Source organism: Babesia bigemina (genome assembly GCF_000981445.1).
Source record: "Babesia bigemina genome assembly Bbig001, chromosome : III".
Lineage (NCBI taxonomy): Eukaryota > Apicomplexa > Aconoidasida > Piroplasmida > Babesiidae > Babesia > Babesia bigemina.
Window position 1 is genome coordinate 2,833,655 of NC_027218.1, and position 22,061 is coordinate 2,855,715.

Below are 22,061 nucleotides of genomic sequence, written 5' to 3' on the forward strand. Positions count from 1 at the left end.
TTTGGTTGGTGTTGCAGGATGAGCGCATTGGCCAGCTCCCTTTCAGTGAATCTGAGCCAGGTTCTGCAGAAGAATGTGCATCTGCTCGACCTTCAGTACGACCATTACTGCAAATACGTGGCAGCTGGGTGTCGATCGCAGAATGGCTCTGAGGTGGTGATTTTGGAGAAGGATGTGTCTGCCGATGACTCCGGCAGCTTCCGCGTGGTGAGCAGCGTGAGCACTCGTTGCGATCCTGTGTTGTTGTGCTGGGCTCCTCCCCAATTTGGGAGGGTGCTGTTGGTGGCATTGAGCGACAACTCCATTTCGTTCTACCAGCATGCGCCGTCAGCGGGAGTGTGGCAGCTGTCGTTGTACCAGGAGAAGCGCGATGTGCAGAAGTCGATAAGTTGTATGAGTGTGGGCGTGTCACCGAAGGGCGAGCTGCTGTGCGCCGTTGGTTCGCCCGGCGGCAGCATCGGCGTGATCTTTTGTGAGGGATCGTTTGAGTGCGTTGAGTTCCAGGCCCACTGCGGCGGTGTGAGCAGCGTTTGCTTCGCCGGTAACGACAGTGTGTTGTCTGGTGGCAGTGCTGGGCGTTCGTGTCAGCTTGCCAGCGGTGGCAGCGACGGCTGCGTGAAGGTTTGGCAACTGGTCGATCGCAAGTTCCAGCTGCTGAAGACGTTGCCTCTGGAGTGCGAGTCCAAGAGCCTTACTCAGGTGAAGTGCCTGTGCTGGAACAAGAGCGGCGACCGCTTGGCGGTTGGCACTGGTGGCAATTTGTTGTTGTTCGGCGGTGGGCCCGAGTGGTCTGAGTGCCAGCGCGTTGGCCTTCCTCGCGCGTCCGCGAATGTCTCCGCGTCATTCAGCAACGAGCGCCTGGTGGTCTCGTGCGACAACGAGTGCTTCGTGTACCGCGCCGACGACCGTGGCGCGTACGAGCTCTCCACCGCGCTCCAGGCTTCCACCGAATAACAACCACCGCTCCGACACACACGCACATCATTCAATCGGAACTATCTAATTTTAAGACAACGAACGCTGTATCTGTGATGGTTGCACCTATATAATTCATAGCATTTGGAAGCTTTGGTGATGTCGAATGTGTACAGTAGTAGTGCGGTGTGCATGATGTTTACGGCTTTCAATTAAAATTTGTTTGTTCTGCGGAATCACCTTATGGCATGTTATTGTGTTCTATTGCTGCGTTAATGATCATCTGACGCGTTTCTCGTCGCCTTAACCTTCCTGGGATATCCTACCGTTCATGTCGCGGTTACGAAACCAGGGAGCCAAGTACAGCAATTTTCTGTCAATCGAAACTTCGGTGTAACATCGTTAGCTTTCAGTGTAGCATCGCTGCTATCGTTGGCTATGGGTCAGTTGCGAGCTCTGTTGGCGCTGTATTTCGTCGCTTGATCCATCTCTGGCACGTATTCATCTTTTCACAGTTTACACCCATTTCGGTCGCATAACAAAGCAGTGGTGCGGATCTACTCACCTTCGTATTGGCAGCCGCGGTCAGCCGCGGCCAAACAAGGGCTTCAGTGTAAAGCATTTTGATACCGTGGGATCCGCGCTCGAATGCTGTAGGTAAGTGCTATTTCTGCTAATATGCGGCGTTATCTTATGTTATCAGGTGGTGGAAGTTCCTAAGGCGCGGTACATTGGCGAGAATACTGAATCTGCAATCGTCGTCGGCTGAGGCTTCGGTTCCAGGTAGTTGCCAATGCGCTCTGTTAATGCAGCTCGTAGTGACGTCTACTCACATTCACAATGTGGAGAATGGCTCTGCTAAGCTAAACGACCAGCAGTTGTCGGTGCTTAGTTCGTATTTGGGAGTTAGTTTTCAGCCCCGCAAGGCACCTCGTTATCGGCGGATATGATCTAACCGAAAATGGCGTCGAACGCAGGAAGCATCAGGTCCACTAGCCTGATAGACTCCATCTTACGGAGAGGTGGTACAAGTACAACTACCCAAGGCACGGGTAGCGGTGGAGACGATGACGATATACCAGAGAGGTACCGCAGAGTGTTTGTTTGCATTTCTTTGCTCTCAATTATAGGGGCCATACTGGCTTTCAACGTGTTGTTAAGTTACGATTCCATGAGCCGGGACACATCGGACGTTGACGAGGTACAGATTTCGGATAACATGGGAGTGTACGGCACCTACTATACCGGCGAGTATGAAATATGCGAGGCCGCGCGGAAGTTCAAGACAGCAGACGGGCGCGTGGTAGAGCATCCAGCGGAATGTCGTAAAGGTGTGATGCACGCTTCTGTTATATTCCGAAGCATGATTTTTGACTCTTTCACGAAGATGTTTGTGTTGCTCTGCTTGGAGCTACCCGAAGGCAGTCGCTTTAGCATGGGGAATTCTTCTCGGTATGGTGCTAACAGTTTCAAAAATGAGCGCCGCGTCTACATGGGATTCTCCGGCTTGGAATCAACGGGCAGGATTGACTCGTTATACATGTCGGGGATGTCGGCCGTGATGGGCCCTTTTACGTCGCGAGCTCCGTTGAAAGAATACTGGCCTGCGGAAGCTTTGAAGGTGGACTATTGGAATGAGTATTTTGGCAAGGCTTCCGGTGCGGTATGCTCGTTCAACACGTTTATTCGCCAGCCCATACCCCGCCTGAACCAGGTTTCTTTGCGCCGTTTGGATGAGCTTTACATTTTGAATATCCGCCGTTTCCTTCTGAAAGACTTAGAGCACATATCTAAATACGACTCTTCGAGGTTCAACATTTTTAACGCGTTGTACGGTGAGCCCACTCCACCAACCTCCAGTGTAGCGGAGGAAGTGTCAGATTCGTCATCCATTCCAGTCTCAACTCACTCATCAGGGGACGCCAGTAAAGTGGAATCTGATTCAATGCTGTTTGACACGATAAACGGAACGCTGAAGAGCACGGATTGTGGTGTGACCATAAAATTTAACGGAAAGGAGCGCGACATGTCTTACATGGACAGTATGGCGTATAACTTTTCGACTGTCTTCTTAATCAAAATAATGATCGAGACCTACGTTTTGTTGAAGCAAGTGCGCAAGGTGGATGAGGGTGCCCAGGGTCAGACGATGAGCATCATTGCCTTCACCATGTATTCGTACCAGGATTGGCTTGAGATTTTCATGCTGGTGTTCCACCGCGGCGTGTTTTGGAAGAATGTGACGAGTTTTTGTTTCATGTTCCTCATGAAGCTGTTTTTGATAGGCATCGTAGACCACACCTTCCTGGTGTTGATCTGGCGCGCCAACCATGCAGAGCAGATCCGTGAGGGTTGGGAGGCTACTCAGAAGCGGTTCTCGCTTTTTTATCGTTACTATTTCAGCTTCCTGTTCCTAAAAGCACTGCTGTGGTACTTTTACTACGTGGAGAGTCCGTGGGTCCTCATTGTGACCTATTTGTGTTGGGTGCCTCAGATTCTGCTGGATGCGTGGCGTGGACATTGCACCTCTTTCAGCTTCTGGTCGATCGTTGCGCTTTCGCTCTGCCGCATGTACCTGCCGTATTACCTGTTCATGCTCAAGGACAGCGCATTCACGTACGACGTGTTTGCGCTTGACTCCGCGCGCACGAACCGTACGGTCGGGGCGTACATTATGCTGGTGATCTGCCTTCAGCTGATCCTCATGTCCCTCCAGCGTCTCAATGGTGCTAGGTGCTTCGCCTCGTGGTCGATTCTGCCGCAAATATACACGTATGTGCGCCCGTGGTCGCAGCTTATGCAGGACGACCCTCAGGAGTGCGTGATTTGTATGTACAGCATCGTGCATTCTAAACGGTGAGTTATTGGTTCATTTTGGCCACATAGCGCGCAGAGATTGGAGCATCACGCCGTGCAACCACCTCTTCCACAGCCGCTGCCTGAAGGAGTGGGCGTCAATAAAGCTCGAGTGCCCGAATTGCAGGCAGACACTTCCGCCTATAACGTAGTGATCTGCAGCCCCGCCCTACCTGTTTGCCACATCTACACAAACTAGCCGATAGACATGTGCGAACAGGGGATAATTATATGACTTATCCAGTTCCGTTTCCAATCGGTCACGCCGTCGGCCTTCCGGGTGTGTACGCCCGGAGGCAGGGCCAAGACACACCTTTTCCGGCAAGATTTCGCCGTTAAACGCCCTTACATTCAGTTATAAGACGTTACAATTAGTTTAAAGTCGCTTGGGTCTCACTGAGATTGTAATTTTGCCTGTTGCCCGGTGCTTAGCTTATGTGGCTTCCTCCCACCGTTGTGTACCGGTTGCGTGGGTTCCGTGGCCGCTGAGATGCCCCTTCCACTTGAATAATAAACGATGTCAACGGACGATATAGAAAAGCTCGTCGCTGATCTGCAGGGCGCGTTTTCGGAGGCCTCCTCCGACCCCCGCGCCGTGGCGCCATGTGCTGGCATCTTGAACAAGATCAAGGAGCGGCTGACGCAGTGCCATCTCAAGGGCTTCAGCGGCGATGCTCGCTTCCTGTCGCTGGCGCGCGAGGCGTACGAGATCGGCGCTTTGCTGTCGTTGCAGCTCGGCGACGTGGGTAGCTTCGACTGCTACTACTCGTATCTTCATCCGTTTTACTTCGACTACACAGGGGTGCGTGGGTGTCGTGGATTCGCTTGACTCGTTCTTAGGTCGTCCAGCGTAGCGAGCGTACGGACGTGGTCCTGGGCCTCCGTATGCTGCACCTGCTGACGGAGAATCGCATCGGTGACTTTTACATGCTGCTGGAGCTTCTGCCGGCCGACATTCGCGCCAGCCGTAACATCCAGTACGTGGTGGAGCTGGAGCGCAGCATGATGGAGGGCAAGCTGACCCGGCTGATTGACGTGCGGCAGACGGCGCCCTCCGCCTACTACTGGTCGTTGGCGGACAAGCTGGCCGACACCGCGCGGAACAAGATCGCGGCTGCGATGGAGATCGCGTACCCCAGCTTGGGCATGGCGGATGCAGCTGCGATGCTGAAACTGCGTGACGTGAACGTAGGTGACTCGATCGCTGTTGTAACCCTCCTCAGGAACTTGCGTCCTTCATGAACCACTACAACAAGTCCAGGAAGACGGACGGTGCGTTTGCGCGCAAGCGGCCATTCACCACACGCAGATTCACGTGCTGTTCAGTGGCGCATTGAGGGAGACCGCGTCTGCTTCGTCAGCGAGGCGCCCGTGCGCGGCAGCGTGCCTTCTAAGGAGATGCTGGCGTACTCGCTGGGCTACATCGAGGAGCTGGAGAAGATCGTATGAGCGCATCGCCGCCAGATTTGTCGCGGGGGCCGTGCCACTTAGCCCCCGCCGCTTACACATCCCAGTTAGGCCGCGTCTAATGCGGCCTGCTACCGTGAACTACCACTAGCTACTAATTTTTACTGCACGATGCCGAGTTTCTGTTTGCAGCTGTCGGACATGAGCTCTAGCTCTTGCTTTGTAAAGTCGAGCAGGTTTTCCGGCACGTGAATTTCCGGACTGGGATCGTACAGGATTTCGTCGAAAAACTTGTGGCCGAGCGCCTCGAGTGGCTGGATGCGCTCCTTGGGGTCGTAGCGCAGGAAGAGCGTGACAAACTCGATAGCCACTGCCGGCGTGTTCCTTGGGAATACCCGCGATAGATCTGCTGCCCGTATGTTCGGGAACGTGACATTCGTGTAATTGGGGTTCATCGCGTGCATCTGTTCGATGGTAGGCGTCCCCAGCACTTGGATGATCTTGACCAGCTGGTCCACCGAAGTGTCGCCAGCGAACATTGGCTTTCCCATAAGGAGCTCGCCGATTACGCATCCGATTGACCAGATGTCAATGGCGGTGGTGTACTCGTTCGCGCCCAACATGAGCTCCGGCGCCCTGTAAAACCTGGAGCAGATGTATGCCACGCTCCACTCCCCGGGCATCAGCTTCTTTGCGGAGCCGAAATCGCAGAGTTTGAGCACATTGGTCTGTAGGTCCACCAGGAGGTTGTGTGGCTTGAGGTCGCGGTGGCACACCCCCATGGAGTGCAGGTAGCCCAGCGCCCTGCACAGCTGGAAAGCGTAGATCTTGATGAGTTTGAGCGGCATCTGGCTGTACTTTTTGAAGTATGAGCGCATGACCCTGTGCACGGTGCCGGGCACGAATTCCATGACCAGGTTGAGGTAGCGCTGTCTTTCCTGCTCCCTGACCGACTCCGTGTAGAAGTAGTCGAAGAGGAAGACGATATTGGGGTGTGAGAGCTCTAGCATGATTCCGAGTTCTCTGTTCTTGTAGCGCGGGTCCTGCGTCGCTATGTCAACAGAGGGCCGTGACCTACCTGCAGCACCTTCTTGATGGCCACTCGCTTGCCCGTTTCCTTCTGCACGGCCTCGTGCACCACGCCGAAAGACCCGTTGCCAATCATCCGCTCGACCTGGTACTTGTCCTCAGGGTTGACCTGCGGATCTGTTGCCCTCGCAGCTTGCACGCCCTGCGCCATTTCACGTCCGTCTGGGATCCCATGAGCGCGCTCAACCTCCGGCACCTGGTTCCAATTTTGGCCCGTCTCATCTTTCAATTGCTGCGCTGGACGGTTGTATGAAACGCATCGTTGCTGGTACATTGCGTTTTGGTGTTGGCGGTATAGGACTGCGCGGGCATCCGCATCCTCCGACTCGCCGTACCGCCCGGCGGCCGGCTGACGCATTGCTCCCGCGTTTCCAATTAAGTCCTCACGAGCAGCTGACATCGCTTATATTAGGCCGGCGATTTCGTTGAATTTCGCGGCGCGCCGCGCTTGGACGAGGCGGCTTGCCGTGTGTCCGTGCTCTTGTCCGTGGAATCCTGTTTTCGGTGGCGCGCAGCGACAGCCTTCGGGATCGTCTTCGCCCTCTGCGGTGCTCCTCGACGGTTAGGCGGCTCGTCGCCACTAGTCCCTCTCGGCGGTTGCCCCGCACATTGACGTCGGAGCTGGCGAGCAAGACATAGGTTTGCCGTGCTGCCGTGCGCTCAATTGTAATTGTGAGTTCGTTCAAGGTGCGGTGTGGATTTGTTACTGGCACATTCGTGGCAGCTGGTGAGGCGTTCGCGCGATAGTTTGTGGTGGCATCAGCACGACTGGTGTCTGGGCTAGCCATACGCCATCCGTTTCTACGCCGGGAACCTCCCACGTTACGCAACACACCCCGCTAGCGCTGTGCGCAGCTGTGTAACCGCTAGTTGGGAAACCTCAGACGGCGCGGCGATTGTCCAGCTACGTCGCCGTAGCACTTTGGGCTCCACGTGGCGCCGTGGTACCATCGCATACGAATGGTCTAGAATGGTATGTGACAGGCCGTTTCACGATTGTGTTCGCGCCGGAGTTATTGCTTCCCGCCGATACACCTCGCGCGCGGTGCGGCACATCGCTCAGCTGCCTTGACTAGCTGTAACGGAGCCAGTGGCCGCCTCTATACGCGCAACAGTCCGTAGTTAAGTATGTATCTCGCGCACCAGTGTAGCATCTACGCAATTGGGTCTCCCGGTTGCCACGCAACCCGTGCCACGGCCCGTCGGAGGTGTGGTCGGTTTTCGCTCCCGTTTGCAGCCGAGCTCATCAGCCTGGTCACGTAGTAGTTGCACACGTATGTGGGTGTGCTATTCTTGGCGTGTTTGACGCGTTTGCCGTTGGCAGCCGCCCAGCTCGGTACGTCGTTGGTCGGGCGTATTCCGCTTGTCTGGTATAACCTGAGGTCGCACCTTCCACAGCATAAACACAACCTAGAATACCGCACAATCGCAGCAGTGGTTTGAAACGGAGAATTCGGGCCTGTTATTCCTTGGTAGTTGACTCCGGCTTGGTGTCGTTGCACCGCCTCCAGGTGTGTTCCGGTTCTGATTATTCGGCGCGAGCTGCACGTAACTTCTGTTTCCCCAGCTGGTTACAATGGGTCACGACTCTGATTCCAGCGAGCACGTCTGGTACCCGGAAGGTGAGTGGCTGCGTAATGTGTGTCACGCTCCGCAGAGCTGCGCCGCGGTCCCCCTGCCAAGCTCCTGCTGAAGGATGGAACCGAGTACTGCGGCTACTCGTTCGGGTACGTGGACGAGTCGTACAACTACGTCGACCCGGGAAGCGTGGATACTACGGGCGAGATTGTCTTTTCCACCGCCATGGTCGGCTATGCCGAGGCGCTCACTGACCCTAGCTTCCTGGGGCAGATCTTGGTGATGACCTATCCTTCGTTGGGCAACACCGGAGTCCCTCCCACAGAGCAGGTTGGTTGTTGATCAGGCTGTTTCATGGTGGCGCGCAGGACGAGTTCGGTTATTTGAAGTGGTTTGAAAGCTCGAAGATCCACGTGCGTGGTTTCGTCTGCTGCGACTACTCGGTGCATGATTCACATTGGTCGTCGTGTAAGTCCCTGTCGGCGTGGCTGCGCGAGGAGCGCATCCCTGCCATCGCGGGCATCGATACCCGTGCGCTCACGAAGCACCTGCGCACGTGCGGCTCGATGCTCGGCCGCATCATCATAGGGCGTGCGGCAACCCTTCCCGCCGACTCCCGCCTGCTGTCAAACTCCGCTTTCTACGACACAAACAGCGTCAACCTCTTGGAGACCCTTCCGTTGTCGCCTCCAACGCTTTACACGATGCGAGAGGTCGATGGTCACAAGTACGTGTCTAAGTTCGAGTTCACCGCGGCTGAGCTGAAGGAGATTTTACAACGTGACCCCGGCGCCTTCCACGTAGCGGACGCGATGTCCGCCTTTGCCCCGAAGCTGAAGTACGACGGTTACCCTAAGAGCCCGGTGCAGCCCCACAGTCCCGCTGGTTCGTGCGGTGCGCAGGGCTCCGGGGAGCTGTCGAACTGCTTGGGTCTCAAGGATGTCACGCTTGTTGTGGTGGTCAACTGCGGGGCCAAGAGCAACATCATCCGCCTGATGTTGCGAATGTGCCCTCCTCAGATGCGTCTGCTGTTGGTTCCCTTCAGCTTCGACTTCGCCCGGATCCCCTACGACGGTTTGGTGATTTCAAACGGGCCAGGCGACCCCAACGAGGCGCATTCCACGATCGCCAACCTCCGCTTAGCCATGCAGAGGACGGCTCCGATCTTCGGTATTTGTCTGGGACACCAGCTGATGGCCATCGCCGCTGGCGCGAGCACGTATAAGATGACCTACGGCCACCGCGGTTTCAACCAGCCCTGCGTGGACTTGCGCACGTCCAAGTGCTACATGACGTCGCAGAACCACGGGTTCGCCGTCGACGAGGACACCATTCCGCCAGACTGGTCCACGTTGTTCGTGAACGCGAACGACGGGTGCGTGGAAGGTCTGATCCACATGGTCAACCCGTGGTTCAGTTCACAGTTCCACCCCGAGGCCAGCGGAGGGCCTACGGACACCACGTTCTTGATGCTCGACTTCATCTACAGCATGGGCAAGAACGGCTGCATCCCGCTGCACATCCGCGCCATCACGCCGCGTGTCCAGTGGAAGCGAATCTTGCTTTTGAGCAGCGGCGGCATTTCCATTGGCCAGGCTGGCGAGTTCGACTACAGCGGCAGTCAGGCTATTAAGGCGCTGAAGGAGTCTGGCGCCGATGTCATCTTGGTGAACCCGAATGTGGCTACTGTCCAGACCAGCTACGGGCTGGCTGACGTGATATACTTCCAACCCATAACGTTCGAGTTCGTGTCGGAGATCATCGCCAAGGAGCGCCCTGACGGTATCATGTGCAGCTTCGGAGGCCAGACGGCGCTGAACTGCGGCATCGAGTTGTTCAAATCTGGGATCCTCGCCAAGTACAACTGTGAAGTGCTGGGCACCCCCATAGAGACCATCATCAACACCGAGGACCGCGCGATTTTCAACGAGAAGATGGCCGAGATCGGCGAGCGCTGCGCTCCGTCGAAGGTTGGCACGAGCGCGGACTCGTGTGTCGCCGCCGCTGCGGAGCTGGGTTACCCGGTGTTGGTGCGCACCAACTTCGCGTTGGGAGGGTTCGGTTCGGGCTTCGCCAAGGATGAAGCGGAATTGCGCGAGATTTTGTCCAACATCTTCACCGCAGGCTCGTGCCGTAATGGCCACGAACCCGCTGAGGGCACCGCATCCCCGAACCAGGCCGACGTTGGCCCCGGCTCTGTGTCGGAGGATTCCACCGTGTGCGTGTACATCGACAAGGCGTTGAACGGCTGGAAGGAGATCGAGTTCGAGATAATCCGCGACAGCAACGACAACTGCATTACTCCTGCGAGCATGGAGAACTTCAACCCCCTCGGCATCCACACCGGTGACTCCATCGTCGTGGCTCCTGCGCAAACCCTGACCAACGTGGAGCTGTACAAGTACCGCGAGATCGCCTTCAAGATCGTGCGCCACCTCGGCATCATCGGCGAGTGCAACATCCAGTTCGCTGTGAACCCGGACAGTGACGAGTACTTCATCGTGGAGCTGAACGCGCGCCTCAGCCGCAGCTCCGCCCTCGCGTCCAAGGCCACCGGCTACCCGTTGGCGTACGTCGCTGCGCGCATAGCTTTGGGCTTCGACCTGGTGCAGATGCGCAACGCCATCACGTTGGTAACGACCGCGTGCTTTGAGCCGAGTTTGGACTACGTGGTGGTTAAGATCCCCAAGTGGGATTTGCGCAAGTTCGAGTTCGCGGACAACCTGCTTGGCAGCAGCATGAAGTCCGTGGGTGAGGTGATGTCGATCGGCCGCACGTTCGAGGAGGCCATGCAGAAGGCGTTGCGCATGTCCGGCGACGGCGTCACGGGCTTCAGCAGCGGCGTGTTGTCCACGGCCGACCGGGATGCCGTCGTGCATGGGCTGTGCCATCCCACACCCGACCACGTGTCGGCCATCGCCCGCGCTTTCGAGCTCGGCATGAGCGTGTCCGAGGTGCATGGTTTGACCCGCATCGACCCCTGGTTCCTGCACCGGCTGCACTACCTCCACGTGCTGACATCGCATCTGGGCCGCTTCAGCAGCGTGTCTGAACTTTCTTTCAACCAGATGCGGTGCTACAAGGTGCACGGTTTCAGCGACAAGCAGATCGCCGAGGGTCTCGGCGACGCGTCAGCCACTGAGGACGACGTGAGGGTGCACCGCAAGTCGCTCGGCGTGATCCCGGTGACGAAGGTCATCGACACGCTGGCTGCGGAATACCCGGCGAAGACTAACTACTGCTACCTGACGTACAACGGCATCGAAAACGACGTCTCGGCGTGCAGCCCCGCGGACGTTGCCCGCAGCTCCTGTGACGACGGCGATTGCACCGGCAAGTCGAGTGGCCCTGCCATTGTGGTCCTGGGGTGCGGTCCTTACCGTATCGGCTCCAGCATCGAATTCGACTGGTCCGCGGTGAGCTGCGTGAAGGCGCTGCGGAGTCTGGGCTACCGCGCCGTGATCGTGAACTGCAACCCGGAGACCGTGTCCACTGACTACGACGTCAGTGACCGGCTGTATTTCGAGGAGCTCACCTGCGAGATCGTGGACGCCATTTACCAGTTCGAAAGGCCTATGGGCATCGTGATTTCGGTGGGGGGCCAAACTGCGAACAACCTGGCCTGCAAGCTGCACAGCCTGGGGCTCTCCATTTTGGGTACCAGCGTGGAGTCGATCGACCGCTGCGAGAACCGGAACAAGTTCTCCAAGCTGTGCGATGTGCTGGGCATCGACCAGCCCTCTTGGGAGGAGTTCACCTCCCTGGAGGCTGCCGAGCAGTTCTGCACCAAGGTGTCCTTTCCCGTGTTGGTCCGACCCTCGTACGTGTTGTCGGGCGCTTCGATGCGCGTGATAGTTTCCTTCGACGACCTGAAGAGCTTCCTGCAGACGTCGGCCGTGATAAACCGCGAGCACCCGGTGGTGATTTCCAAGTTCATCGAGAACGCCAAGGAGGTGGAGGTCGACTGTGTGGCGTCGCAGGGTATCATTCTGAACTACGCCATCAGCGAGCACGTGGAGTACGCCGGTACGCACTCGGGCGACGCCACGCTGATTCTGCCGGCGCAGAACATCTTGGTGGGCACCCACCGCCGCGTGAAGAAGATAACCCAGAAGCTTTCGCGCTACTTGAACATCAGCGGCCCGTTCAACGTGCAGTACCTCTGCAAGAACAACCAGATCAAGATCATCGAGTGCAACCTCCGCGCCTCCCGCACGCTGCCGTTCATTTCCAAGACTCTGAACATGAACTTCATCGACCAGGCCACCCGCGTCATGGTGGGCAGCCCCGCTCGGGTGCAGAACATCCAGCTGATGGACATCGACTACGTGGCCGTCAAGGTGCCGATGTTCTCGTTCGACCGTTTGTACCCGTCTGACCCGCTGGTTGGCGTGGATATGAAATCGACCGGTGAGGTGGTCGGCTTCGGCGAGAGCAAGTACGAAGCGCTCATGAAGGCCATGATATCCAGCGGCATGCGCATCCCGTCGCGCTCGATCCTGATATCCTTCGGCACCGACGTCGACAAGTTTTTGATATCTCGTAAGGTGGAAACCATGCTCGAGCTCGGCTTCAACGTGTACGCCACCGAGGGCACCTACAACTTCCTCTCGCGCATGAACGAGGTCTCGACATCCGAAGGCGGCATGTCCGGCCGTTTGGACGTGCGTTCGCTGCTTTCCTCGAACCTGGTGTTCTTCGAGGACACCATCACCGACGGCTGGTCGCGCAACGCCGACCAAAGGCCGCGTGGCAAGCTGCTGCCGGCCTACAAGCCCAGCGACGGCCGCGAGCCCAGCGCGGTGAGCCTGATGAAGAGCGGCGAGGTGGACATGTTCATTAACGTCGCTGGCCGCGTGAACCCCGGGCGCACGTCGGACGGGTACATCATGCGGCGCGCCGCCGTGGACAACAAGGTGACCCTGATCACCAGCAACAAGCTGGCGCTCCTGGTGATCGACGCGCTGGTCATGCGCCACATCCGCAGTTCCAAGGGCAAGGTCTTCTTCCACAACAAAAGCCACCAGGAGTACGTGAACTAGGCGCGTGTCACATCTACATTCAACATACGGCTGTTAAAAGGTGTGTGAGTTCAGGGTGCGTGAGTTGACCCGTGAGTAGTTGCATGACCCGCCATCGCGATGCGTTGTCTTGTGTTGTATTCATTTGTAGTCGTTGGAGGCGGCTGTTGGTTGTAGTGCGGTTGGCCTAAGTGCCGAGTCGCTTATCAGTGGTGTTTTGTGCATTTGATTTTTGAAGGAAGTTATTTGGTGGTATTTAATCCTTGCATGCTTTGCCAGGGTACCATCTGGTTTTGGTTGTACCCTTTATTTGATCCTTGTTATTTTCGACATCTGTTCTCAATAGTTCGTTACATAGTCCCGTCTATCGCGGCTGGCGCGACGTACGCTTACTGTTTAATATGCATCTCCGTTTTGCCGTCTCGAGGCGTCTAAACGCGCCCCGTGGGTAACGTCAACCCGTAGTTAACTAATGATAATATTTAAGCGACATGCGTCGACCACATGCTCATTGGCGGATTCTACAACAGCCATCTCAATACCGTACCACGGCCCGCAGATATCTGTGTGCTTGGCAAAAGCGACCTAGACACGCAATTACCGCATTCTCTAAACAATAATGCCATGAATGGCCTCATTGTAAGTGCTATACAACAAGCCTATAGGTGTAGTATCGGTCACGGCGACATGCCGACACAGGACATGAGACTTCGCAGGTTTGACAGTCACCGTGGTATGTAATGGCAACGCGTCGTGCCGCGCGCATTAACGCCCTTAACGTGCCCATCATTTCGTCGCAACAGCACGGTTGATGAAATTCGAGTCCAGTACCGTCTTGCCTACACACAGTGTGTACGCGCCGTGTGGGCCATCCACCTTGCAAGCGCGGCATTGAGCTGTTTGCGCATTATTTTGTTGTTTTAGTGATAGGCGCGTATACGTTTTCTTGCGGGCGCGCGACCGTTGTTTTGCCGCATTGTCGCTCTCTGCTGTCAGCCGTGGTGTTGACTCCGCGTCCACGCCGTATGTCAGAGCTGCCGCAGCTGCAGAATGGCCCACCAATTCGCGAGGTTGTTTGTGTTTTATTTAATGTACCCTTGCCATTCCTCTGGCTTCTGTCTCGGCGCGCCGTTCGTCGACCCGTATGTTTGTGACGAACCGCTCTGAGTGTACCGAGCGGGTTCGTCTAATCCTTGCGCCAGCGGTGTATCTCAGTATGTGTTTTAATGTATTATGTAGCCATTGTTTTCTGAAGTAGTGCCCAGTAATTGTTGTTTCGAGCGCCTGTCTACTAGTCCTCCGATGAGCGTCAATCCGCTTCATTCTGGCAATGTGGGCGGTCAGATGTCGTCCGAGGCCTTATGCAAGAGCCTGAAGCTTGCGCTGCGTATCAATTCCAGCGGCGGTTCTGCCGCTGGCAGCAGGGAGGATGCAGCCAGCCATCGCCGTCCGGAGCCGTGCCCGAGCGTTTTCGTTCCGGGTCCTCCTGTGGGCATGGCGGCGTTCCCAATGGCCATGCCGCCGCCGGTGGCTATGCGGAGCCGGGACCCAAGGGCAGTTTACCCCTGCCCTTCGTCGATCACGCCTTCTCCGCTGCCCCGGTGCCCGTCGCCGAAACACCTGCCGTCTGAGGGCCACACCAGCGTCATGGCGCCGTCGGCTGCTGCCTGTGTGGGCAACGCACCGCTGCGCGAGCGAGACCCATCGATATCGGAACAGCGCGCCCTCCTTCTGACCAAGCACGGCAACGTGGATGCTGACCTGCTGGACCAGGCGCTATCGGACTGCTACGGCCGCTTCGTGGCTCTGCTGCCGGAGGAGGTGCTGAGCGACCACGTGCGTCTGTGCTTTTACCTGCGCGAGGCGTACTGGTGGTACTGCGACAAGTGGGTTGTGCGCCACCCGAAGAAGCTTTGCCCGATGAAGTTCGGCGCGTTCCTGACCCTGGTCTGCGACGACTGCCCGCTGCTGCGCGCCTTCATCAGCGACGAGGAGGAGAAGGTGCTGCTGGACAATTGGTCGAAGTACAACCAGAAGATACCGCTGCGCGGTTGTATGGTGATGAACAAGACCTGTGACAAGGTGCTGATGGTGCAGAGCTACAACAGCCACAACTGGACCTTTCCGCGCGGGAAGACGGACGAGGCGGAGGACGACAGCGCGTGCGCGGCCCGCGAGGTCCTGGAGGAGGTGGGCCTGGACGTGCGGCAGCTGATCCACCCCGAGGTGTTCGTGGAGCACGTGAGCAACGGGCGCACGCTGAAGCTGTTTTTCGTGCCGGGCGTCGACGAAGACACGAAGCTCGGCTCCAACACTGAGTACGAGATCGGTGAGATCAAGTGGATACCGCTGTCAACGCTGGTGGAGGCGCAGAAGAAGCAAATGAAGCACTTCCGTCTGTTCGACGTGACGCAGTTCGTGAAGGGCCTCTGGGAGTTCGTGCGCGACTTCCGCGGCGGGGAGCTGCGGGAGCACTTCCCCACCGCGTACGCAAACTTCTGCCGCGTGAGAGACAGTGCGGAGGAGCTGCCGTCGCTGGACGAGCACAGTCTCGACAACCCGTGCTCGACGTCGGCCGGTGAGCACAGGGCGCAGCTTTCCAAGTTCCAGTTCGACGACCAGCACAAGGTGGACCTGTGCTACGAGACGTTCGGCGAGGCGAGCGGCTGGTCCGCTGACGAGATGTTCAGGGTGAACCAGGAGAAGTTCGGCGTGCAGTCGACCTACCGACAGCCGAACGCGGCGGCCAAATATCGCTCACCCCCGCGCCGAAAGCTGATACCATTCGACCCGGAATCATTTATGTCTTAAATTTAGTCCTATTGCGCAGCGTAGTCGGTAGCCTGTTGGTAGCGCGGTGGGGCCGTGTCGAGTCGTGCTGCGGCGGCACGCTTTCCGCGGCGTCGTTACATAACCAGGCAGCGTGCAACCGCGAAGCAATTTTGCCATCGCTTTTTTTGGTTCCTATCGGTAAGTCTCCACCCCAGCGTTCCGGGTCGCCGTGGGCGACGTCCGCGTGTGGCGCCAGGACTCATCACTTTTCAGGAGATGGCGACGGTAACCACCACGATTAAGACCGAGCTCTGCTCGTTCAGCGACTACAGGGTTTACCCCGGCCGCGGCCAGAAGTTTGTGGCGCGCGATGGGAAGGTCTACTTCTTCCTCACCTCCAAGGCTGCCTCCCTGCACAAGCAGCGTGTGAAGCCGGCCAAGGTCAAGTGGACTCCGGTGCGTTTCGCGTTTTCGCGCGTGTGTGTAATCCGCCGCAGAGCTGGAGGAAGGCCAACAAGAAGTTCCAGACGGTGGTGTCCCACCGCCGCCGCTCCAAGAAGGCCGCCAAGTACCAGAAGGCCTTCTTGGGCCTGAGCCTTGACGAGCTCAAGGCCAAGCGTGCGACCGCCACCAAGTCTGACTCGAAGCTGGTAAGTCCGTGTTTCACCTGAAGGCAGAGTGGTCCTTGGCGGTTCCCCCCGCCTCCGACCTAGTGCCCTTCGCACAGCAACGCTCCGTGTCGTGTGTGGCCGTGGCCGCCGTGACTACGAGCAACATTTCGACCCGTTCCCGGGGAACCTCGTGGTCGACGTCACTCACACGCTCGCAGAACCCCAAGCAGGCTATGCTCGCCGAGGCCAAGGAGAAGGCCAAGAAGCTCAAGGGCGGTGCGCCCAAGCCCGCTGGCGCCGTTCCCGCCAAGCAGGTCCCCATTCCCAAGAAGATCACCAAGACCGCCATGCGCAAGTAACTGCGATCGTAATGTCTTTTCGTGATTTCGATGGTGCGTGTTGCGGGCGGCCCGCCGCGGGAAGTTGGGGTTCAGGCTGCTCGCCGTCCGCGGCACCGCCTCTTTGCGCCTTCGCGGCGCGGGTGACCCGAATTCGTCGCATTGCCGTCTACGCGATTATGATTGATACGGTTACAAAGTTGCCTAGTGATACAGTGGCCGCACTATGCGCGGCAATCGCGTCTACGCAGCGTAGTTTAATACCCTTGGTATTGACAAAAAATGCCCTTTCTGGCATTTTAAGCACAGCCGCTCCCCGCGCCGCAGTGCCGCGGGGGTGGTCCGTGGCTAAGACATAAATCTGGTACAATGCATATACCGAGCTCGTTTGCGATTTGTGTTTCGCACGTCACTTCACCAGCGACGGCGGAAAGTCGCCGCGCTTGTCGGAGCCGTAGGCGGCGGTTACCTCCTGGAAGTAGCCCGTGCGCTCGACGTACTGCGGCTCCACCTGTGGGCTGCCCATCTCCGAGGACGTGTCGATGCCTGACTCCCTGGAAGACAGGCTCGGGACCATCATGTAGGCCGGATCCGTGCGCCTGTAGATGTGCTGCAAGACGCTCTCACGTGCGGGCGGGTGTTCGTAGTCGCCTTCCGTCACGTGCAGTTTGCTGGCGAAGTCGTCCGCCACGCCGGCCACGTGCTTTAGATAACTGCCGAGCACCGAGTCACGATTCCCCGTCAGGTCGGACACAACCTGGTAGAAATGTCCGCCGCGCGCCTCCGGCGTCTTCACGAGGTCGCCGTCGTCATACCTTCCGCTGGAGGTGTGTACGCTGAGCGCTGTTTGCGCGACGCGCTGTGCGGTCCTACCTGGATTCCGGGGCCATCGCAGCCGCCATAGCTTGAGACTGCTCGACCATCCGGCGCATATTCGCGTTCTGCTGCCTGAGGTACTCGTTGGCGCGCTCGAGCTTCTTTATCTCATTGTTGATGCCTGAGCGCTATAAACGGCTGTGGCGCTCCACCCACTTTCTACTTCAGCCTTCAACTTGTTATGTTGCCGTATTAGCGCCTCGCGCTCAGATTCCACTGACATTGCAGCTGCGGCGGCTTGTTCCGTGCGTGTCTGTACCGTGTAGCAAGTAGATTCCGCCGCCCGTGACGGTGTCGCGAGGCCACGAGCTAGCAGTAAATTTAGGAGGTGTGTAAGGGGTGATGTTCTGCGTAGCGACCTGCGTCGCCGGCGGTGTTGTGTCGCGCAGGTACCATTCCTTCTCACGGCGGGCTCACAACACAGGCGACGCCGAACGCCACACATTATACAGGGAAGAACAGCATAACTATTCCGCACCATAAAAATCCACCTCTACCACAGAGCAATGTGCATCAACGAACGTTGTATATGAAAGATTATAGGCCGTGACCAAATTCACATCGCGATTGTAGCTGTCAAAGCTTCGCCGGCGAAATGACTTCAGCGTCCATACCCCGATGAGCCTTGTACGAACGACGCTTACTCAACCTTCCTGCGGAAGGAGCAGCCCTTGGTGAGCCTGCACTTGCCGCCGGTGGGCTCGGAGAGGACAACGTTGCAGCTGCAAACATTGTGAGAACGGCGCAAACAGCGTTACACTATACCACAAACAGAGTTACACAAAACCACAAGCACGATATACCACGGTACGACAGAAAAAACACTCTGCATCGTACGTAGCCGCATTCCGTGGCGGCCGCCTCACGACGCCAACTACACATCGAACTCGCATATACCACTCGTTACACGGCACAACAACGGATACAGCCCACAACACATCGCTACTCTTTGTGAGTGGCGCCATGGTCATCCCCGAGGCAGGGGAGGCGCGGCGTAGCCGCGGTGGTGCTGACTGGCCAAGGGCATATATCGCTTACCTGCCGCAAATGACGGCGGTCTGGGCGTGGCTGAAGACGGTGGTGATAGTGAGACAGCCAGGGCAGCGCACGTCCATGAAGAACGAGTTAGGGTTCTGCACCAGCCTCTTAAGCTTGTGCTTCTTGGCCTCCTCCTTGGGGTCCACGTGAAGGCAGTCGAACTCCATCTTTATCGAGTCAGATGCCCCAGTTTATATTGCTATGGCTTGGACGACTGCGCAAGGTATGATTGGTCGGCGGATTAGGTCGCTTACTCCGGTCACTTGAGGAGTGTCTCAAGGCTCCCGGTGTTGCTCCTCGGTTGCTGTGCGGCGCGGCGACAAAAGAGCTGTATCTCGAGCTCCTTAATATGTGATTGAAGGTTGCTATTGTGCCAGGATTGTGAGTAGCCGCGGCGGCGAGGTAAAGGCGCCCTTGCCGCGATGGGGAGGCCGGCGCCCCGGCGCCCCATGAGTGGGATTCTAACATCGCGCCGGCACATCGATATACAGCCACGGGCAACAGTACTTAACGTACACATTTAGCTACGGTCGTCCGCTGCCTTTGAATCGCCTCCTGGCGCGCTTCACCCATGTTTGTGTTCGCCTTCCGACGCACGAGGAATCGTTTCGCGTCCACTTCAGTCACCCTTATTTGCCATCGATTTGCCATAATATCCGATGCGGGACGTACGTAGGTGCCGATATTTCCGGCGTCTGTCCAATGTGTCGGCCTTCTTCCACTACGCGGCTTGAGATTTGTGAGGCCTCCGCGTCAGCATAACTCCACATTACCACTGCAAACTAGCCATAATACTCAATAATGACGCCGAGGGGACGTCATGCTGCCGTGTAGCGTGACGAACTTCGCTGTGTGTAGATTTGGTTATCGTGCGGGTTGCGCGAGGCATTAGTCGGTCTTGCCCGGCGCCTGAAGTACGTGATCACCGCGGAGGTCAGGATGGTGTTGCTAACGGACTACAATCTGCTGATCGAGTCGATTTATTCGCACCGGTCGGAGTGCGTGCTGGCCCACCTCCAGAGCGGATGCTTCTTCGAGACCGACCTTCGTGGCCTGTTCCGAGGTGACGAAGTGGGCGTCGACCGCCGCATCAAGCGGCATCTGTCCGCGCCGTGCATATTTCCATCGGTTCAATCCGTAATCCCGGCCTACGCGCGTACTACTGCGCTGTCTGTCTGCCGGGATTCCTGCGCGGGTGTATACCACGACCTCGAGACAGGAAAATGCATCAGCCGCATATCGCGGTCGGTGTACTCCAACCGTGTGCCGAGCGGGATCACGGATCTGGGCGGAACGTGCACGCATCTGGCCTCCGCGACGGACAGCAGCAGCCCCCTGGTTTTCCTCTCCACCGCTCTGGGGGACATCAACGTGATTGACTTGCGCGTCGGAGTGAAAGGCGAATTCGGGCACCCGGTGATGTCACTGAGCCGATGCCACTCAGGGGCGATCTCGTGCATGTACAACTTCCGCGGGTTCAGCTTCAGCCTCGTCTCCGGGGGGTACGAAGACGGTAAACTCAACTTCTTCGACCTGCGCTTCCCGTACGACCACGTCAAGAGCCCCTACGTGGAGCGCCCCATGCCGCTGCGGTCGTTTGAAATGCACCTGCGGAACCAGACGAAATACGTCGACATGGACGAGACCGACCAGCAGATTTTGAAGCACATGAAGCTGGGGCGCCTGACCAGCATGGCCGTGAGCCACGACGAGCGGCTCATAGCGCTCGCGAACGGGCAGTCTGAGATCGTTATTTGCTCCGCCCACGAGGATGTGCGGATTCTCAAGATGGGCTTCCTGTCCGCCAAGGACGACTACGCCACCTCGATACAGTTCGGGCCCCACGACATGGATCTCTACTGCTCGACGTACGACCTCATCGCCGGCATAGAGCGTTGCAAGCGTTACCTGCCGGGCGCCAGCGCGGTTAACTCCGATGCGCCGTATCCCCACCCGTACAACTTTGTCATGTGGCCCATGCTGAACTTCATGAGCAACGACTGGGTGACGTCGTCGATCGAGCAGTTCGGATACCGTGACGACTTCGAGCTCGTGGAGGACACGCAGACCAGCTCGCTGTTCGGCGCCTCCGCGGGCATGGTCCCCGCGAGGGGGGACGCCCACGCAGACGTGCGGGACACGGAGGACTCGAAGTCCGACGATGAAAGGGACCAGCTATCGCGGCATTCCAGTGTTGTCGGTGACCACGAGACGCAGGTCGTGTCGGACGAGGATGAAACGGACGGAGAAAGTGGAGATGATTTCAGTTCACCCATGAGCTTCCTCAACGTGACCAGGGGGCGGGACGCCGAGATGAGGCACCGGTCATTCCGCAACCACCGCCCGGGCGTCCTGCACCCGCTCATATTCACCATATGCAACGACTACGCGGTGTCAACGGGCGGCTGCGAGGCAGGCACGGCGACAGTGGACGTCTGGGACCCGCAAAACCAGCAGCTGATATGCTCCGCCAGCACGCCAGAGGTATGTCTATGTCCTATTTTTAACCATTTGTTAGACGCGCAACGTCCGCTTCGAACACATCTGCAGCGGAGATGACGGCGTTGTGCTCTTGAGTGGCACGTTCGAGCGCTCCGTCGACCGAATCCCGTTGACGTCGGAGGATTACGGGCACATCAACAAGTGCGTGTGCGTTATGAAGCCCATTTCCAGGGAGGTGCTGATCGCCGAAGGTGCGTCCAGCGTCTTGAACTGCTCGGCGCTCTAGAAGTCGCCGTCTGAGTCCGACTCGTCGTTCCACCGCTTCCTTTGGATCTGCACGTTGCTGAAGCCGGCACTCGATTCTTACCTTTATGTTGGAGACGTTCTTCGCAGCCGCCGCTCCCATTGCCTGCGTTTCAGAATGTGTCTACTGCCAGACTTGTTTTGTGAGATGTCATGTGCACACTAGGTACTCATCGCATGTATTTCATACATAAACACATCAGGATATAATGTGTGCACTGACAGTTCGCGGTACCACCGGGCGCAGCACCGCGTGCGAGATTACGCCAACATATGCGACTGCATATGCCCGAGGCGCTGCCCCTTCGCTTCCACCAACTTACCTCGATGAGATTTTTCAGCTCGGCGTCGTCCATTTTGTGGCTCCTACCGGCTCTAAAGGCCGTCTGGGTTCATTTTAGAGGCATATTGCAGTGCTTTCACGTACCTGCATGAGGTAGTTCTCGATTTGGGCAGCCTTCTCCGGCTTGACCATTGAGATGCGGTTAACTGCAGGTTATGTGGCCGAGTGCCAGAGACATACGTCTTTCCTGTGCGTCCACAGTGAGCAGCGTGCGCATGGTCATGCGCCTGGCCTCCAAGATGCCCCTGCGCCGCTGTGATGGGTTCCTTCCTGCCACTCACTCGCGCTTGGCCTCCTCTTGCATCTGCTTCTGCGAAACATGAAACGACGCCTGCGCTGCCATACCTCCTGCTGGTTGTGGGGAATAGCCTGCGCGTTCTGCGCCGCCTGGCTGAAATCCAGCTTCTCCATGGCCGCTGACGTTTGTCTGCCCCGTTGGTGAGTGATGTGCAGGCGGTCCACGACCCCCGAG

General features: G+C 57.5%; 12 protein-coding genes across 12 annotated transcripts; 8 read left to right on the forward strand and 4 right to left on the reverse strand.

The window, feature by feature from the left end:
* Positions 1 to 18: 18 nt before the first annotated feature.
* On the forward strand, positions 19 to 954 carry BBBOND_0311510 (Protein transport protein SEC13; the record flags this gene model as incomplete). Its single annotated transcript, XM_012913980.1, has 1 exon — positions 19 to 954. The coding sequence occupies one exon, from the start codon at positions 19 to 21 to the stop codon at positions 952 to 954; it is 936 nt and encodes a 311-aa protein (XP_012769434.1).
* A 399-nt stretch (positions 955 to 1,353) lies between these two features.
* BBBOND_0311520 (hypothetical protein, conserved) lies at positions 1,354 to 1,865 on the forward strand (the record flags this gene model as incomplete). Its single annotated transcript, XM_012913981.1, has 3 exons — positions 1,354 to 1,357; positions 1,431 to 1,572; positions 1,619 to 1,865. 3 exons carry the CDS (start codon positions 1,354 to 1,356, stop codon positions 1,863 to 1,865), a joined length of 393 nt encoding a protein of 130 aa, XP_012769435.1.
* Positions 1,866 to 1,876: 11 nt separating this feature from the next.
* On the forward strand, positions 1,877 to 3,923 carry BBBOND_0311530 (ZN/RING FINGER PROTEIN 2 domain containing protein, putative; the record flags this gene model as incomplete). Its single annotated transcript, XM_012913982.1, has 2 exons — positions 1,877 to 3,771; positions 3,809 to 3,923. The coding sequence occupies 2 exons, from the start codon at positions 1,877 to 1,879 to the stop codon at positions 3,921 to 3,923; spliced, it is 2,010 nt and encodes a 669-aa protein (XP_012769436.1).
* A 365-nt stretch (positions 3,924 to 4,288) lies between these two features.
* Positions 4,289 to 5,220, forward strand: BBBOND_0311540 (26S proteasome non-ATPase regulatory subunit Nin1/mts3 family protein, putative; the record flags this gene model as incomplete). The annotated part of the gene is made up of 4 exons (XM_012913983.1): positions 4,289 to 4,573; positions 4,612 to 4,959; positions 4,995 to 5,043; positions 5,081 to 5,220. 4 exons carry the CDS (start codon positions 4,289 to 4,291, stop codon positions 5,218 to 5,220), a joined length of 822 nt encoding a protein of 273 aa, XP_012769437.1.
* Positions 5,221 to 5,339: 119 nt separating this feature from the next.
* BBBOND_0311550 (protein kinase domain containing protein, putative) lies at positions 5,340 to 6,625 on the reverse strand (the record flags this gene model as incomplete). The annotated part of the gene is made up of 2 exons (XM_012913984.1): positions 5,340 to 6,221; positions 6,257 to 6,625. 2 exons carry the CDS (start codon positions 6,623 to 6,625, stop codon positions 5,340 to 5,342), a joined length of 1,251 nt encoding a protein of 416 aa, XP_012769438.1.
* Positions 6,626 to 7,843: 1,218 nt separating this feature from the next.
* On the forward strand, positions 7,844 to 12,887 carry BBBOND_0311560 (carbamoyl phosphate synthetase, putative; the record flags this gene model as incomplete). Its single annotated transcript, XM_012913985.1, has 3 exons — positions 7,844 to 7,889; positions 7,925 to 8,175; positions 8,214 to 12,887. 3 exons carry the CDS (start codon positions 7,844 to 7,846, stop codon positions 12,885 to 12,887), a joined length of 4,971 nt encoding a protein of 1,656 aa, XP_012769439.1.
* A 1,323-nt stretch (positions 12,888 to 14,210) lies between these two features.
* Positions 14,211 to 15,677, forward strand: BBBOND_0311570 (hydrolase, NUDIX family protein, putative; the record flags this gene model as incomplete). Its single annotated transcript, XM_012913986.1, has 1 exon — positions 14,211 to 15,677. The coding sequence occupies one exon, from the start codon at positions 14,211 to 14,213 to the stop codon at positions 15,675 to 15,677; it is 1,467 nt and encodes a 488-aa protein (XP_012769440.1).
* Positions 15,678 to 15,914: 237 nt separating this feature from the next.
* Positions 15,915 to 16,608, forward strand: BBBOND_0311580 (ribosomal protein L24e, putative; the record flags this gene model as incomplete). The annotated part of the gene is made up of 3 exons (XM_012913987.1): positions 15,915 to 16,094; positions 16,136 to 16,288; positions 16,312 to 16,608. 3 exons carry the CDS (start codon positions 15,915 to 15,917, stop codon positions 16,606 to 16,608), a joined length of 630 nt encoding a protein of 209 aa, XP_012769441.1.
* A 388-nt stretch (positions 16,609 to 16,996) lies between these two features.
* BBBOND_0311590 (hypothetical protein) lies at positions 16,997 to 17,686 on the reverse strand (the record flags this gene model as incomplete). Its single annotated transcript, XM_012913988.1, has 3 exons — positions 16,997 to 17,423; positions 17,461 to 17,584; positions 17,620 to 17,686. 3 exons carry the CDS (start codon positions 17,684 to 17,686, stop codon positions 16,997 to 16,999), a joined length of 618 nt encoding a protein of 205 aa, XP_012769442.1.
* Positions 17,687 to 18,103: 417 nt separating this feature from the next.
* Positions 18,104 to 18,668, reverse strand: BBBOND_0311600 (40S ribosomal protein S27, putative; the record flags this gene model as incomplete). Its single annotated transcript, XM_012913989.1, has 2 exons — positions 18,104 to 18,185; positions 18,502 to 18,668. 2 exons carry the CDS (start codon positions 18,666 to 18,668, stop codon positions 18,104 to 18,106), a joined length of 249 nt encoding a protein of 82 aa, XP_012769443.1.
* A 772-nt stretch (positions 18,669 to 19,440) lies between these two features.
* On the forward strand, positions 19,441 to 21,229 carry BBBOND_0311610 (hypothetical protein, conserved; the record flags this gene model as incomplete). The annotated part of the gene is made up of 2 exons (XM_012913990.1): positions 19,441 to 20,985; positions 21,020 to 21,229. 2 exons carry the CDS (start codon positions 19,441 to 19,443, stop codon positions 21,227 to 21,229), a joined length of 1,755 nt encoding a protein of 584 aa, XP_012769444.1.
* Positions 21,230 to 21,507: 278 nt separating this feature from the next.
* On the reverse strand, positions 21,508 to 22,000 carry BBBOND_0311620 (DNA-binding protein; the record flags this gene model as incomplete). The annotated part of the gene is given in 6 exon segments (XM_012913991.1): positions 21,508 to 21,564; positions 21,570 to 21,632; positions 21,674 to 21,735; positions 21,770 to 21,834; positions 21,871 to 21,899; positions 21,935 to 22,000. Coding segments are annotated over 6 exon segments (342 nt in total).
* Between the last annotated feature and the right edge of the window lie 61 nt (positions 22,001 to 22,061).